The following is an 18,043-nucleotide window of genomic DNA, read 5'->3' as shown; positions in this document are numbered from 1 at the left end:
CTTCATCCTCAGAATAGCTGTGATGTACGAGCTGTCTGACCTTCATTTTATAGATGAAATAACCGACGCTTCCAACACCATGCCCATAACCACCATTTTAATGGTTCTCAAATGTTGGCATAGGGACCTTAAATCACTGGTAGAGCATGTTAAAAAACAGACGCCCAGATCCCGTTTCTGGAGAGTTGGATTGGGTAGGTCTGGGGTGGAGTCCCAGCCTCTACCTTCAACAGCCTCCACAAAATGATATGTCCCCAATCCTAAGAGCCAATACATATCTTTACTGAAATGAGGCTTGGGAGGGAATTAAAAGGGGCTCGGGAGCTAGGGGATTTTAAATTTGGAAGTCAACGGAAGAACAAGATGACTTCCAGAGCCACAGCCTACTTTCAGGCTTCCAAGTGTCCTGCTTCCACCACTCAGTGCTGGCACTTTGAATGCGTCAGTTGAGAGGCTCCCAATTTTGATGATGAAATCATATATGACATGGAAATCCCAATCATGCTTAATCCTTTCTGCCAGTATTAACACGGCACTAAGTGAGTTAGGCAGACAGTTTCTAGGAGGGCTTCGGTGATCAACCCATGGGTGCCCAAGAGGAGTCACAAAGCGTTTCGGATCATTTACACTTTCTGGCCCATGAGGCATAGACAGAACTCATTTCTGCTGAAGGTGACATCTGGTTTGTCAAGCTTCATAAGTTTCGAGAGACAAAATCAGCCTGAATTTGAAGGTAGTATAAAAGAAGACATGTGATAAGGGCATTTAACTTACACAAAGTCAACTATGCACGCACAGCTGAACTGAAAAAGAAGAGAAATCATCTTTCCCTGGGTAACCACACCAGGCGGAATGACTGAGCAAGCACGGCCCAGGGGTGAACATAAGACAGCAGGCAGGAGCCTGCTTTCCCCTTGGTTGGGCTTAGTACCAACTGCTTCATCAGAGGCTCAACTGAAAAAACATGAGGAAAACTAGCTCAGCTGGACTTCTGAGACAGGCAGCGTCAAGCCTCCACTGTGGTGCCCACCTGAAATATTCTCAGGGCTGTTTTGATTATATGAGATTTTCACCCATGTGACTGTATATAAACTGGGAGTCACTGCTGCAAGTCTGCCCTTGAATGACACATGCTTTAACAGTTGGGCTCCGGAGTCAGAGCACCTGATGTGTATTCTGGGTCCACTGTTTATTAACTTCTGGGCAAGTGATCGAGCTTTTCTGTGCCTCAGTTACTTTGTCTTTAACATGGGACGAATAACAATGCCTACCCCTTAAGACTGTTGTGATGAGTAAGTGAAGGGATGTGTGCCAGGGGCTAGGAAGAGTGCACAAGGTGAGTGCTCAAGAAATGCTGGTCCTGGGACTTCCCTGGTGGCGCAGTGGATAAGACTCTGTGATCCCAATGCAGGGGGCCCAGGGTCGATCCCTCGTCAGGGAACTAGATCCTACGTGCACCGCAACTAAGAGTTCACATGCCGAAACTAAGGAGCTGGTGAGCCGCAACTAAGAGCCCACATGCCACAACTAAGGAGCCCACGTGCTGCAACTAAGGGGCCTGCCTGCCACAACTAAGACCTGGCGCAACCAAATAAATAAATATTAAAAAAAAATTCTGGTCCTTACGCAAAAGTGCCTGGGTGGGGCTAAGAAACAAGGAGGTCATCTTAAAAGGTCAGGGTCTGAGCTGGCAAGTGCAAGAGCCAGTGACTGCAATGCAGGAGTGTGTCATAGGTACACAGGCACAGAGGAGCAATTTGGGATTTTAAAAGTTTTAATAAACCAGAGAGTCCACAGACCCAAGTGAGTAAAATGTTAGCTGGAAAGCAAGAGAAGCATAGACTAAAATAAGAGGTGGCCGAACAGACCTTATAATTGTTTACATCTATATGTCTTTGGACTGGGGTCTTCCTCAGTCACACTGAGGAAAATATGCAGTCTCAGAAAAAGTGAAGTTAATAAACCCATTAGAAAGGCTCCAACTGTGGCAGGAACAAGGGTGTGATCTAAGTAGATGTGATATACGTTTAGAGACACTGTCCATGGCGTTCAAAGCCCAGTGGAATTCAGATACACCTACTTTGGGTCCGTGATCCTCAAGATTTCTCTGCAGAGTCTACCAATAAATGTTACGGACTCATCCACAGGGGTAAACTTTGGTATTGGAATGTGTGTGGACTGGTACATACTTTGCCAGTCTTGAATCTAGAAAAAAAAAAAAAAAGAACCCCAAGAACATAAATATTTAGTACATCTTTGATAAGGTAACCTACTTATCCTTTTCCCACATAGTTTTACAAAGACAATATTGCATGAACAGTGAATATAAATGTTCCTTGATTTTGAAGAAGAAATTTTAAAAATTGTATTAATAGCCTCTCAGAAATGCCACATATAATATATATAAAAGAAAGAAATATCTGTGAAAAAGTGAAGTGATTGAGGAGAAGTGGAAAAAGACAAGAATTCCTGGCCTTCTGTCTCATAAGTTAACATGTATCAATGTAATAATAAAATCAAAAATATAAGGCTGGAAGATACATAATCTTTTGAAAATGTCACCTGAATCATGTCAGTCACCTAATTAAAAACTAGCAGAGTGGCTCCTTGTTAACTACCAACTAAAAATCAATCTTCTCAGCAGTGACACTTAAGAATTTGGTGCTCAAATAACCCAATAAAAAAATAGGCAAAGGACGAGTAGACATTTCTCCAAAGAAGATATATAAATAGTCAATAAGCACATGAAAAGATGCGCAGCATCATTAGTCATGAGGGAAATGCAGATCAAAACCGCAATGAGATACCATTTACACACACTGGGATGGCTATAATTAAAAAAATAAAAAAAGGAAATTAACAAGTGTTGGCGAGGATGTGGAAAAACTAGAACCCCCAGACACTACTGGTGGGAATGAACAAATGGTGCAGGTACTGTGGGAAACAGCTTGGTGGTTTATAAGTTAAATGCAGAATTACTAAATGACCCGGCAATTCTGCTCTTAGGTATACACTCTGATCAAACCCAGCTGACCTCCTAAGTCTTTGGAACTCCTGATCACTCGAGTTTTAACGACTACACCAGACAGCTTCATTCTGAAGCCATTTAATTAAGTCTGCTTTCTCCTTAGGACAGTAAATTCCGAGAGGTGAGGTGTCATATAAACTTTTCTGTGACCCTCACAGCTCCTGAAGGTACTCTGAAGGTATTCGTGACTGTGTAGTGGTTATTGATTTTTAGTAACTATTTAAATCAACTTTGTTGTTGGCACTTCTGAGGTTTGGGGCATGTATGGGACATGTCAGAAGTAACAAATAGAGTCAAGAATATTAAAATCTATTTAGATACCTTTGTTCTTAAGAAGTTATTACACTCTTGTTCCACATTGTAATTTATAATACGAGATACTTCTTCCTGCCAAATCTTCAGACCGTAAATGTTGACATAGTCCTGAATGTATTCAAAAGAACGATGGAACCCATCCATGGTAGCTCCCAGCTCTTTCAGCTTTGGCATCAATTCACTTGGCTGGGCAAAATAAGAAACAGAAACCTATTATATTGGCATAGACTGTCAACCCCTAATACCTACATTAGACTTTAAAGGATACCCCAAGTGAGAGACTGCAGTGACGGTTTGGGACAGCTCTGGAAATACTCATTTCCTACCTCATCTAGGAGGAATGGTAATTTATGCCAGACATCCAGCAAAGAATAGATTTCATTCATTTGGAAAGAAAGCCTCATATAAAAGAATGTATAAAAACTGAATGTCAGTGACTTCTCTCATATCATTTGATGACTCTAATCTTAAGAGTTAAAACATTTTAAATTGAATTTACTGACGTGAAAGGTACTCTAGATGTAAATTTCAGGCCTATTCTTTTTCTCTTGAGAAAAATGACCATATTCCCAAAAAGATCAAGCAAAAGAAAAAATTACAGCCTTTATAGTGCCAATCTGTTTTAGGTTTAACAAATTCTTTTCGCTATGAGAAGGAACCCGGAATCATAAACATCAGTTTAATTCTTAAACTTGGGGATCAACAGGTGAAGGAAAGGACTGGTTTTAAAAAGGATTTTCTTATAATATGAATGGATTATAATATAGGATCAAAAAGCATATCAATTGATTGTACTGAACATGATATAGTAGATATATGTTAGAAGGTAGGAAAGGTCTTGTTCATAACAGTTAAAAATGGTGTTCTAGAACATTTTGCAAGCCGAGTAGAGGGAAAGGACAGACCCACTTTGGTGATCTGGTACCTTGGCTCGAGGGTTGAAGATCAATCCCCTATGAAGAGCAAAAGCCACCCGCTTAACCAGCTCCTTCCTTATTCCATCCTCCAGCAGTTGTTTTGGGTCCACCTAAGTGCAAATCGAAAAGCAATAAATGCCAGGAAGGAAAAGCTCAGTCCTGAAGAAATCCGGAGGAAAGATAGTTTCCAGAATCCGTAGGGGAGCACTTTCCTATCTCATTACTTGACAGTTAGGATTTCTTTTTTGATTTTGTGCAGCTTGGATGGAATTATTAAAACCTGTCACCTCTGTAGGACTTGGTTTATCTCAGTAAAATTCATGATAATTTTACAACATGACATTTCAAAGATGGTGGGTATGGAAAGTTTTAAACTGCCTCACATTTTAATCATTTCATTAAACGTTAAAAGTGCCTCATCACCAGAAGGAGGTGGTAGATTGAAGGGCCTGCATCTGAATTCAGTGCACATGTCTTCTGTGGAAGTTATCTAAGGGCATCTATAGTCATATGAGCAAAATCAAGTTTGGGGTTGGACCACTCTGAAGATTTAACAATTCTCTTTTCTTTCAGCATTCTTGGGATGCTGTTTGTAATTAGGGAGATAAAATAGGAAGGCAACTCTGCTATCTAACTATACAGCTTATTTTGCTGATTCTTTTTTTCTGTAATGAGAAAGCTTTCGTTATTCCCTAAAAAACAGTCTCCTGTCAAATCCATAAAACATCAAATAGTTTTAACACACTCCTTTGAATTCCCTGAGACTTGTTTTACTTTTAAATTTGTCAAGAGCTATTATTTTAAAAGTTATAAAGACAATTGATGTGTTCCATCTGGGTTTGATGATATTTAAATTTCAAGGAAGATAATTGGAATGAAAAAGTTGCTGAAAATACAAAAGCCAGAGGAACCTGTTGGACTACAGCATGACCATGCAATCAGTAAGAGCCAGACTGTGTAGAAATAACAGGTCAAAGGCCTTGGGTTCTTCAATAGACAAACTGTAAGGAAAGAAAGGAATGAGGGAGAAATCTGAGGAGTAAATCAGCCTTAAAAGACGTATATTTTTTGAATGGCAAGTGTGAACTAGAGTGTCTAGAAATTTATTTTTGGATAATAAAACTAAACAGAGAGACTGGGATTAGGTCAAGGCCCATGAGGAGGATCCTGTGGTGGGAGCTGGCTGAATTATATCTCTGGGCTTGAGCGGTGGTGAGAATGAGTGGTCTTTACCTTATAACAACCAATCAAGCTACATAATCGTTTCTGTAGTTTTCAGCATCTGTGCTCTATTTTACAAGAGAAAGGTAAATTATAAATAAACACAGTCAATGAGAACAAAATCAAAGAAGTAACATGAAGTTTCCAAAGAAATATTCCTTATAAAAACAGATTTAGTGGAAAAGAGTTAAATGTTTTATGAATCTCATGGTCTTAAATGGCTCTACCCAATTCTTCCTAGACTTCCACCAATCTGTGGAGTGCTCCCAGGGAAGGGAAAGACCCCTTCACACAGCCCCTTCCTCACAGTTCTGTCCACACCCTCTGTGGTTAACAACAGTTAATAGTTTTCATATGGATCCTCCAGACCTTCCTCTATTAATTTATATACGTATATGTCCTTAAATATATTTAATTAAAAAAACTATATGGGATCATAATACATACATATACATACACACACTGTTCTGCAATTGCTTTTTTCACTTTACGTTTTGGAAATCTCCTAGTGGCAAGTTACTTTTGAATGGCAGCAAAGCAATCCACAATATGAATGCACCATGATATATTTAGCCATTCTCTTACTCATAAAATGTCTAGGTTAATTCTATTTTTTTGGCTACATCTAACAATGAACATTATATGTATATCCCTGTGTATATCTCACTTGTTTTAAGTCATATTAACTAAAGTGAATTTAAACTCTTTGTAAGGGTTTGAAATAGATCCTCAACATTCAAAGGTTAAAGATTAGTGAAAGCCACAGGATCCCACAAAAAGCCCTGAGTTGTTAAACTGGCAGAGACAGTCTACTAAGTTTGAATGAGGTCAAGATGATATTCCCTCTGCTTTTATTATCTGAAAGATTCTGGCAAAAGATTTACATTTTTCTTAAGCAATCCTTTCTTTGATAATTCTTGCTAGTTACTAGGTTTTATTATACCCTACCGGTCACTCTGCATTTAAGACTAACCTGGTCCTAGGATGTATCATCATTTAAGGATGAGTTAGGAGGGATAACCTGTGTGTGTACTCTCTGAATGTCAACTGAATTAAACTGGCACCAGGCCTAAAGCATGTTCAATAGATTCTATTAATATTCCAGGGCTACAATGGTATTTCTTTAACACATTTCCAGAAACCACATGGTAAAGTTCTGTTTCTATTTAGGTTCATTTCCTATATTTTCTTGGATTTCATTAACACAAATGTTATATCGATGAAAATTTTTTTAAAAATCAGAAATGTTAAGATTTTGCTGATATCAGACAAATGGAAAAATGAACAAAAGCACCATGAACTGTGTGAGTGGGCACATCACTAGTCATTTTAGGATTACAAATTAAAACCGCAATGAGATACCACCTTAGACCCCTTTGGAGAACAAAAATTAGAAAGTGGATAATGGCAAGTATTGGCAAAAATGGGGGAAGATACACAGGAAACAAGTCATGTGAGGAGGCACTCTGGCATTATTGAGACAAATTAAGTACAAATGTGCCCTAAGACTCAGTGACCCACTCCTGGGCAAGCAGATTTCAGAGCAATTCTTACACAGGTCTGTGCTAGGAACATGTTCAGAGATGCTCATCTTGACATTGTTTACGATAACAGGAAGCACAGGTGTGAAAATGAGTGGCATAGGTGTCTGTGCCCTGGGGAACAGTTAAGTAAAAGGTGGAATTCTCTGCAGCAGTAAGAAGTAACCAACTACCAGATCCACAGCAACATAAATTAACTTCAAAGCAGTGACTAGTGAGAAAAGTTGTAAAAAGAATGAGACTTAGAGAAGAATATGATTTAAATAAATCAAAACCATGTGCATACATAAAATAACACCACTTGCTAAAAATAAGGATACTTGCATATTTATGGACAGAAATCAAACATATAGAGTGGATGTTATGGGGCATGGGAATGGGCGTGGGCATCCAGGAGAAGAGAAAGAAAAAAAATAAGAGAGTAGCTTGCATGCATCAGTGATGGCAACGGCCTGTGGTCAGAGGGGTACAATGATCTCGGCTCTCTGCACCTGGGGTGCGGTATAAAAATACTAAAAAGAAAGAAAGGTTGCAGGCAGGGAGGGGAGAAACAGTGACTGAGCAAGCTACTTTGCCTAAGGGAATTGAACTATTTTGTTTTCTTTGTTATTACAAAAATTCAATAAAACAGATTTTTATTAGAGTTAAGGAACTCCTGGGTGTTATGAAAAATAAGGATTATAATGCTGTCTCTTCCTCTGTCAATAAATGAGTAAAGTGAAGATGTGAAAGCTGCATGTGAAACAGCGAGAGGCATAAGATGGTAACACTACCCCCACAGGATAAATTCTGCAATAATCCAAAGGACGAAGACTCTTACTACGGGGCCACAAAGGCCAGCATTAAGGCCATTACCTTGATGATGCCGACCAAAGTTGTTTTCATCATTAAGATGCCTTCAGTAAAAATGGAAATAGCATGAGTAAGCTTGGCAACCTTTAACAAAGAAAAAGAGGTTAATGAAGTACTTCTCATAAACGACCCATCACTTCTATGGGAAGCTAAAATAATTGACTAACAGTTCTGGAATGGGCAAAGACAAGAGAACAAGCGTGCAGCTTTAGGACACCTGTGTATACACGTCCCGGTCAGAAATGAGGTTCTGCGGTGTTGACCACTGTTAGACATACTGGGTGACTGAGTCAGAAGATGTTAAATCGTTCTTTACCCTTTGACCAATCATTTCCCCTTCTTTGGGCCTCAGCATTTCATGCATAAGATGAAAGCAGGACTCAGTGATACGGATGATCCCTTCCAGAAAGAAAAGGCTCAAGGAGATTCTGAGAAGGTAATCTCCTTCTGCTGGCATCTACATTCTTTTCAAACAACACCAGGAGACATTGGTAAGGTTGACTGAGGCTATACTTTTGAGTTAGAATCAATGTAGAAATTCTGAGCTTGACAATCTCAATTCCTGATGTAACGTTTGGAGTTGTGTCAGAGGATATGAAACTGATGCTTGTTATCACATTTTCAAATTTCACTTGATTTTATTTTTCACATCTTTAAGTTCAGGGAAAAAGAAAAGCAGAGGTGTTTTGGGAAGAACAATTTCTAAGGCTGCTTAATTGTGGAGTGGCCTTAAAAGTCTGGCTGCAGGAAGTGGTTCATGGAATATGGATCATTTTGAACCACTGATTTTGTGTACAAAGCAGGAACTTGAATGGGAAAAGTCTAGGCAATGTAGCCCAAAGAGAAAAAAGGTTGATGTGCTGAGACTATTCAAAAGAAAAGTAACCCGCTGAGCTCTACTCCCTCTGAGAACATTCTGGCAGGCGAGGCCGTGAATGACACCAGGACAAGTTAACCAATGAAGGTATAATTGCACTGAAATGGCAAAACCTGGTTATTGTTGAGAGTGTGGAAAAATATCAATAAATCAGAATTGATCCGGTGGTCCTGGGGATATGGCAGGTGACACAGAGCTGTGCTATTTCATGGTTTGGGGGTTTAAACATCAAAAGGCAGAAGTCAAAGGGACACAGCACCTCGTATCGTGGGCCGAGCTGGGCATAGTCCCTCAGCTTGTCTTTGTCCAGCCGGGTCGGCACTTCAATGATATCGTGGGTCTGAAGCTTTATGATCTTTAGAAGGGAAGTAAACATGCTTTCCGGAATTATCTGCAAAACCTTTAATGAAAGGGAAAAGAGGAAAAAAACAAATGAACCTCTATTTTATTTCTTAGCTGCTAAATGGTATGGTGACAGTAGGCACGGTGCCCGTGTCTATGAACAGCCCTTCGTCTGCAGGAAGGGATGCTAAGGGCCTCACAAGAGCTATTTTAACAACTGCTCTCAGGCACAGGGCTACTTTCCTTCAAACATTAATTGCTCACAGGATAGAGAGCTAATTCTCATAGAAATGATGCAGAAGATGTATCATTTCCACATTACAAATTTCTAAAAGGCTGAGGTTCAGAGATGTTATTAAGTAACATGGCTGTAGAGCCCTCAGCTAGTATGTGACACGGGAAAATTTTGAATCCAGGCCTGTCTGGCTCTATGCTACACCATAAGTTGTTGAAACAAGGACCAAAATGCTCCTGAAAACTTTGATTAAGTTCCAACTAGAATGTGCTGGATCTAGATCTGGCTCTTTTACCAACTATGACTTCAAAGAAGTCACCAAGATCTCTGTTTCTCAATCTCTACACCTATAAAATGGGGGTTAATACCATCAGCATTTAAAAAATAGGTATGAAAGTTCTTTGAAAGTAAAAACACAGCTGCACACCCACAGTACCGGTAAGAATAAGTTTATTTTCAGGTACTGCAAATTTCTGGAATTAAATTAAGAATAAGGGAAAGGTATACAACACTATTATGTATAAAATAGATAAATAACAAGGACCTGCTGCAGGGAACTATATTCAATGTCTTGAAATAACCTATAAATATGTAAAACTGAAGCACTTTCCTGTACACCTGAGGCTAACACAACGTTGTAAATTAACTATACTTCAATTAAAAAAAAAAAAGGATAAGGGAAAGGAACACAGGTGTACTTTTTTCAGGGTCCCAAGCACATCGTTTGTATTTAAAACAGCAGTCAGTTTGCCCTTAAAATAAACATCACCTTGATGCATTTCTTACCTTTCTCACATAGGACACCAATTCGCCAGAATAATATTGAGAAACACTGAGAAGGTCAGGGCTATTTGCTTGATTAATACGGAGAAGGGGCAGGTCAAGGGCAGAGGCAAGCTGGAAGGAAAATAAGATATATCTGTTTCTCTGTTTCAAAAAGTCCTAGAGGGCTTCCCTGGTGGCGCAGTGGTTGAGAATCTGCCTGCCAATGAAGGGGACACAGGTTCGAGCCCTGGTCTGGGAAGATCCCACATGCCAGGGAGCAACTGGGCCCGTGAGCCACAATTACTGAGCTTGCGCATCTGGAGCCTGTGCTCTGCAACAAGAGAGGCCGCGATGGTGAGAGACCCATGCATCGCGATGAAGAGTGGCCCCCGCTTGCCACAACTAGAGAAAGCCCTTGCACAGAAACGAAGACCCAACACAGCCATAAAAAAAAAAAAAAAAAAAAAAGTCCTAGAAATCTCTCTTTTTCCAGAAATAGTAACATACAACAAAACTCTTGGGCTTTGCCCAAAAGAGAGCAACAACTACTGAACTTCATCAGTGTCATTCATAGTTTCTGACAAGATACAGTTTTTAAAATGAGAGTCACCTGCTACGGCAGTGGTTCTCAAACTGTGATCCCTGGACCAGCAGCAACAGCATCGCCTGAAACCTTGTCAGAGATGCTGATTCTCTGCCCCGTGCAGATTCACTTAATCAGAAACGCCGGGGCTGGGGCCCAGCAATCTGGGCTGTGACAAGCCTTCCAGGTGATTCTCCTGCATGGTCAAATGTGAGCCACTGAGCTACAGAAGGCAGCTACTCCTCTATGGAAATCAGACATTCTGATTGATGGACTACCATATTGAGTCTAAACTAAGATGACATGGCTTGTAAGAAGTGCCATTATTTTATGCACTGCTCAAAAAGAAAAAACATGCTGACAACTAAACTATGATATGCCATCAATTATACAACACATCCCAATTACAGAGATGTTAAAATATGAAAGTGCACCTCAGAATTGATACATATGGTAATTCCATCAGAAGACATTGAGTAAATTATTTGTTCATTTATCACGAAATGAAATTACCTTGAGAGAAGGGCCAATCTATGCCTGTGTTGTTTAACATTATTCCCTAACCTTTAGAAGAGATCCTAGATTGTAGCAGAGGCTCAACAAGAATTTTTTTTAAATGAATAAGTAAAAGGATTTTATTCATGTCTAGGGAATAAAGGACCCATAGGACACACATTTTTAGTATCCTGTAAAACTTTAAAAACATCTATTTCTTCATTTAAAAACAATTTTCTCTAAGACACTACAACTTCTATTATTAATTCAAACTTTATTTCCGGCATCTTTTGCAACTATGCTCTCATGAAAAACTTGCTAACAATTTTCAGTCTATAAAAATACTTAAATTAACCAACTTTCTAAAAGGGTGAAATCTTGAACTGAATTAATGAATGAGGTAATAATGAAGGCCAACTCTTCCCTAGTAACTGAGAATGCAATCTTACTGTTATCTGCTTACCTTTAGGAATGTAGCTCTGAGTTTAGTGACCATGGATGGGTTTACCCTTATGCTCTCTTGCATGATAGATGTGAAACTGTAAAAAGAGATAAATGGTAAGGAAACATTCATAATGGCCTTCATTGAGGACAAATGCCAGGCTGTCCACATTACCTGTCAATTAACTGCCAAGCAAAAGAAAGGTCCCCAACGATCTGCATTGTGATCAGGACCTCCTCTTTAATGTTAATGGTTCGGATCATTTGGTGGAGAAACTTGCGAGTATCAGCAAGAAATTGACACACTTGAAGATTTGATTCCAACTGGTGAAATTCTTGAACCTGAGTTACATAAACACACTGGATTTTAAAATTCTGAATGGCCTGTATAGTGTTCACTTTTCCTTGAAAACACTTCCAATAAAGCACACTACTTACTAAGAATGTCTTGGCAAAATTTTAATTTCAAATTATAATTTCAGAAATGTATAAGCCAAGTCAGAAAACAATGCATAATTTCTGAGATTAGAAAATGTTCCACTATTTCTTATCCTGTACATGTATGACGTAATAAGCGAATACTCCCATTTTCCATTTCAGTATCAATAAACATGTATTGGAAAGTCCTTCTAATTCTGAAGATTTGCAGGATTGTTAAAAAACAAAATAAGTCACATCACAACCAAGGTGCTGGCACTTGCACATTTTTAAGTTCTTTTGATGGGCTCTTTAAAACAAAATAATGATTCCACAGCGTTTTGACATTTTAAGTACATAATTCAAGGGGCCTGGGCTGTATGTCAAAAGAAATAATGCAAAAGAGAAAAAGTATCAGAGATTTACAAAGTTGCTTATAGTGGTACTATAGACTAGAAAATCCAAAAAACAACCAAAATAGAAATAGCACAAGTGAGCAATTGTTCTGGAATAGCTAGGGAAACTGGCATGCTAACAATGGAGCATTATACTGTGTTGCTATAATAGTGGCCATCCTAAAATCCTTGCAAAAATAAGAAAGAGCCTATAAGAAAGTCTTGCAAGTGAAAAAAGTATTAATGTACACTTATATCAATTGGAAAGGGTTCCAGATGAGGGTGGATGATGTTTCATATAATATATATGTTTATTGTTCTGATGCTTTTATTTTCCTGGTTAAACATACAATTAAACTTTTAAGAGTGTGGAGGTATAGGAATTCCCTGGTGGTCTAGTGGTTAGGACTTGGCCCTTTTACTGCCGTGGCCTGGGTTCAATCCCAGGTCGGCAAACTGAGATCCCGCAAGCTGCGTGGTGTGGCCAAAATTAAAAAAATTAAAAATAAAAAAAAGGATATTATAAAAAAAAGGAGCGTGGAGGTATAATTCCTTTTTTTTGTACAATCATTTTTAAGTAGATAAAAGAAAACTTTTTTTCAGAAAAAATACATCACTTTAAAGCATATGATCGTTATACAACTATTCTCATTTTTGTGTATCCATCCCTTTCCAGGTTTTCTCCCCAAGGCACACACTTTTTACAAACCTAAAAGTAGCACATGCAATGTAATTTTGTTTTTGCTTTTACCTCCTTACCACAGTTTTCCCAATGTTTCTATACTGTCTTCATAATTTTTTTTCCAAGACTGCATGTTCCCGCAAATTGAAGTATCATAATTTTTACTACCATTCTCTTTATTATTGTCATTTAAGTATTTTCTCAATTTTAGGGCACTGTATATAATATTACAGTGAACACATTAATTTATATTGCTTTTGCTTCTGATAAAATATTCTCTTAAATATATTTCCAGCAGACTGCTGGGTAGGTCAAAAAGTATGATTCATGATCCGAGAACTGTCATTTAAAAAGACTTTCCTTACCTCTTCCAAAGCCTGTATTAGTTGCACAGTTTTTCTGCCCGCAGCAGTAGAATCATCATAATTTAAAGACAATATTTGTTTTGAGATCTCTCTGAACCAAGCTTGAAGATTTTCTATTAATACAGAAACAAGAAAAGACTGAAATTTCTACTGAAATCCCAGAATTCCTGCAGTGGTGGCTTTGAATTTAATTAAGTAATCCTTTACAAATCTAGCTCTTAGTCACAGAGCTTTTACTATGTACCTAACATTGGTCTTAGGAATTTTCCAAACAATAACAACAAAAATGCCTCCGGCATGTGTCCTAGTAGAAGAGATAAAACTTTCTATATAAATAGCTTAGTTTATAACACCTGGCAGAAAAGGGTTAAACGCCCAAGTTTTGGGTGGGCCAAAAAGTACCTTTGGTTTTTTAAGTAAAAATAAAAGACACATTTTTCATTTTCACCAAGAACTTTATTGAACAACGTAATCACACTTTTGTTCCACTACTTTCTGCCAATTTTCAGGCAACTTCATAATTCCATCTTCCCAGAACTTTTTATGGTTTTGAGCAAAGAACTGTTCCAGGTGCCTTTTACAGTCTTCCAAGGAACTGAAATTTTTTCCATTAAGAGAATTTTGTAAAGACCGAAATAAAGGGAAATCCAAAGGTGCAATGCCAGGTGAATACAGCAGATGAATCAGAACTTCCCAGCCAAGCTGTAAGTTTTTGCCTGGTCATCAAAGAAACATGTGGTCTTGAGTTATCCTGATGGAAGATTATGCATTTTCTGTTGACTAATTCTGGACGCTTTTCGTCGAGTGCCACTTTCAGTTAGTCTAACTGGGAGCAGTACTTGTTGGCATTAATCATTTGGTTTTCCAGAAGGAGCTCATAATAGAAGACTCCCTTCCAATCCCACCGTATACACATCACCTTCTTTGGATGAAGACCGGCCTTTGGTGTGGTTGGTGGTGGTTCATTTCGCTTGCCCCATGATCTCTTCCGTTCCACATTATTGTACAGTATCCACTTTTCATTGCCCATCACAATTTGTTTTAAAAACGGAACGTTTTCATTACGTTTCAGTAGAGAATCGTATGTGGAAATACGGTCAAGAAGGTTTTTTTTGCTTCACTTATGTGGAACCCAAACATCAAAGCGATTCACATAACCAAGCTGGTGCAAATGACTTTCAACTTTTTTTTTTAATTGATTTATTTTATTTATTTTTGGCTGCCTTGAGTCTTCATTGCTGTGCGTGGGCTTTCTCTAGTTGCGGTGAGCGGGGGCTACTCTTCGTTGTGGTGCACGGGCTTCTCATTGCCGTGGCTTCTCTTGTTGCGGAGCATGGGCTCTAGGAGCACGGGTTTCAGTAGTTGTGGCACATGGGCTCAGCAGTTGTGGCTAGGGGGCTCTAGAATGCAGGCTCAGCAGTTGTGGCGCACAGGCTTAGTTGCTCCACGGCATGTGGGATCTTCCCGGACCAGGGCTCGAACCCATGTCCCCTGCATTGGCAGGTGGATTCTTAACCATTGTGCCACCAGGGAAGCCCAGACTTTCAACTCTTGATTTGGATATTTTGAGTATGTCGGCTATCTCCCATGTGGTAAAACGTTGATTGTTCTCAATTATTGTTTCAATTTGATTGCTATCGAATTCAACCGGTCTACCTGACTGTGGAGCATCTTCCAGAGAGAAATCCCCAGCACGAAACTTTGCAAAACACTTTTGACACGTTCGATCAGTCACAGTACCTTCTCCATAACTGCACAAACCTTTGTGTGTGTTTCAGTTGCGTTTTTTACCTTTCTTGAAACATAATATGTCGAAAATGTTGCTTTTTTTCTTCCATCTTCAATATTAAAATGGCTATTCAAAAATTCACCAATTTTTATAAGTCTTTTTTTAAATGCATGCTGATGTGACAGGTGTCACATACAATCTAACAAAATTGTTTCGAATGAAGTTTAAAGACAACTAAGTGCTACTAGAGCCACCTTACGGAAAAATCTGAACAAACCTTTTGGCCCACCCAATAAATGTTGTAAACTGATGTGTGCAAAGACGGTAGTGCAGGTGGGGAGGAGTCAGGAAGGAACTGAAGGATGTGACACAGAGTTAAGAGGATGGGTAGAGGTCAGGACAGGCAGAGGAAGGGAGAGGGAAAATCTGTCCCTAGATGAAGAGACAGACATGAGCAGAGTCTTTGGGGCAAAATGACAATGGCGTGTCTTGGAGGGCAAAGAGGGACCAACATGCAGGCGGGTGAAGTGTGAGTGGTGAGTTGTGGGGAGTCTGAATGGATTAGGTGGCGCCATTTGCGCTCACAAACCAGCCAGGCATTTCTCAAGGCAGAGATGGGGAAGGCCATTAACATGCTCTGAGGACCCTCAGTGAATCAGGCCAAGTTTTAAGCTTAGTCTCATTTAATTTTCACAAAAATCTATGGAGTAGGAATTAAAAGCCATTTCTCAGATGAGGAAGCTGATGCCCAGAGATAATTAAGAACCCTCTGCTGCGTCACACAGTTACTAAATGGAAGAGCCAGGACGTGCAAACCGTCAAAGGCTTCGCTATTTTCACCTCACCAAGTTGATTCTGTAAAGGTTTTTTGTTTTATCAATGGAATGATTTCACTTTAATAAAAGCACATAAGGGCTTATAATCTAAGTTATTTTAAGAATTGACATAAAGAACTAGCTATAATTTTAAAGATTTTTTGTAGGACCGAGGGACAGCTACGGAGTAGCTGAAAGGACACACGAGGTAATGAGTGAGATACAGGCTCTGGACCTTTGTTACCCTCGGCAAGTGATTATAAAATAATAAAGATGTTTATCTCACAGGGTTGTAAGGATCAAATGAGAAATATCTGTGAAAGTACTTCCTAACTGAAATATGCTATAGAGCCAAAAAAGTATAAGATATTGTTCTGAATAACCTTTGAAACATTGCTGGTATTTATAAGAACTTAAAAAAGACTAGAATACAGATTAATGTGTCTGATTAGAAAACTAATCTGGTTAAATTGGTCCTGGTGGTTCTTTGTTTTTTAGATACAATATGCTGACCTGCAAAACATGTTGCCAATTTATATCACACCATTAGAAACTGCTCTAGTTTTTCCAATAGGAATATTAATGTAATTTGGAAATATTTTTTGACCAGCAACAAATAAATCAAATACAATAGTCATAAGCTTGTATTGATTAACAATAGTGAAGCTATTTTAAATAAAAATCTATATTATTCATCAATTCTACTATATAATTAACTTTATCGGAAATAAATTTGACAGTTAAAACAAATATTAAGCATCAAAAAAAAATAGTTTAATTTGTCATCTTAAAATTCAGAATGGTCTTTCAGGGGCAATTTGAACGGATCCTATCTATAGGAAAGGATCCTTCAAAAATTTTAAGTGATACCACAATTTTCCTATAGATAAAATTTCCTAAAAGTAGCAAGATTAAAATTGTTAAAGTAAAACTTGAGCTATGATGTTTCAGAACAGTCTGCAGGTCCCCTCTTGTGCCACTAGATGGCAGATGCTCCAGTGAAGAAGAACCAAATAGGACTGGAACACAAGACTCTTAGATATCATTTATGTTAGCAGTCATTAATATTCTTGGGTGAAGTAACCTTCTGAGAAGATCATGAAAGTTATGCCCCCGTCCCCATGCACATAAAATTACACACTAATGACACACCAGTTTTGCATACTATGGCGGTGGGGGGAGGATATGACTATAAAATACTATTTTATTTATGAACCAGAGTACAAGAACCCATGATTTAGCCCAACCTCCTACTTCAAAGATAAGAAACCTGAAGTCCAGAGAGAATATGAGATTGCCCAAGGGAGCACAAGGCTAGAGCAGCCAAAACTAAACTTCTGATCTTCATTAGCAACATCCCAGCATACAATGAGGACACAGTAATGACTTTTTACTCTGCTGGTTTCTAATAATCTGTGTATACTTTTCAAACACACCAATAATTCCTCTTCAGCAATTACCATTTTTCTCCACTCTGGTTAGGGGTTTCACTCCTGAAAAGACATCAGCAAGCTCCGTCATCCGCTCTGAGCCCTCCTTCTTGTAATATTCCCATTTGGCCTGCTTTTCTGAAAGCATTTGCTTGAACATCTGTTGAAGAGACAGAAGAGATTTACCGATTTAAGAGAAAATCCAGCTTAGGCAGTTTACTAAGAAAGCCTGAGCGAAACCCAATTTATTATAAAAATAGGTGCCTAACATCAGTCTGATGCCACCTCTTAAGCATTACTACTTCATACAAATTGGGGGGCAAAAGCTAGACCATCTCTAAGACAGTGGCTCTCAGACCAACTGAGGCAAGGCGAGTGTTGGTTCTGAACTGGCATTAATGTCTGGGGCTAGTTCCTGAGGCCACCTGATCCAAACACCCAAAGTTACTTTTACAGAACCTGGACATTCCCAGGCATCTGTGATTTTTATTATGTCCATAGAGGCTTTTTTAGGAGTAAGACCAAGCCCAGAATTTCCTTGACTGAACTCAAATCCTCAAGGTCCTTAGGTCAACCTTGTTAAAATGCAAACTACCAC

At 38.8% G+C, this 18,043-nt stretch overlaps 1 protein-coding gene across 10 annotated transcripts in view; it reads right to left on the bottom strand.

Annotated features, from left to right (window-relative positions):
• The window catches only part of WASHC5 (WASH complex subunit 5), a 56,470-nt gene that overhangs the window by 17,103 nt on the left and 21,324 nt on the right, over positions 1–18,043 (bottom strand). For 9 of the 10 annotated variants that reach the window (XR_014236248.1, XR_014236249.1, XM_082363054.1 and 6 more), the window contains 10 exons: positions 17,476–17,605; positions 13,472–13,584; positions 11,788–11,954; positions 11,635–11,710; positions 10,115–10,225; positions 9,011–9,151; positions 7,878–7,958; positions 4,269–4,370; positions 3,350–3,529; positions 2,081–2,205 (listed from right to left, as the gene is read on the bottom strand). Coding sequence is in view for 8 of the 10 variants with exons in the window: in XM_082363054.1 (XP_082219180.1) it covers positions 2,081–2,205; positions 3,350–3,529; positions 4,269–4,370; positions 7,878–7,958; positions 9,011–9,151; positions 10,115–10,225; positions 11,635–11,710; positions 11,788–11,954; positions 13,472–13,584; positions 17,476–17,605 (1,226 nt within the window). In the remaining 2 variants the exon portion in view is untranslated. The remainder of the gene's footprint in view (positions 1–2,080; positions 2,206–3,349; positions 3,530–4,268; positions 4,371–7,877; positions 7,959–9,010; positions 9,152–10,114; positions 10,226–11,634; positions 11,711–11,787; positions 11,955–13,471; positions 13,585–17,475; positions 17,606–18,043) is intronic. The other variant, XM_082363056.1, reaches the window with a different exon arrangement.

This window comes from Balaenoptera borealis (genome assembly GCF_965194805.1).
Source record: "Balaenoptera borealis genome assembly, chromosome: 17".
Taxonomy (NCBI): Eukaryota; Metazoa; Chordata; class Mammalia; order Artiodactyla; family Balaenopteridae; genus Balaenoptera; species Balaenoptera borealis.
Note: the sequence above shows the minus strand (reverse complement) of the source record. Positions and strands in the feature narration are given on the sequence as shown.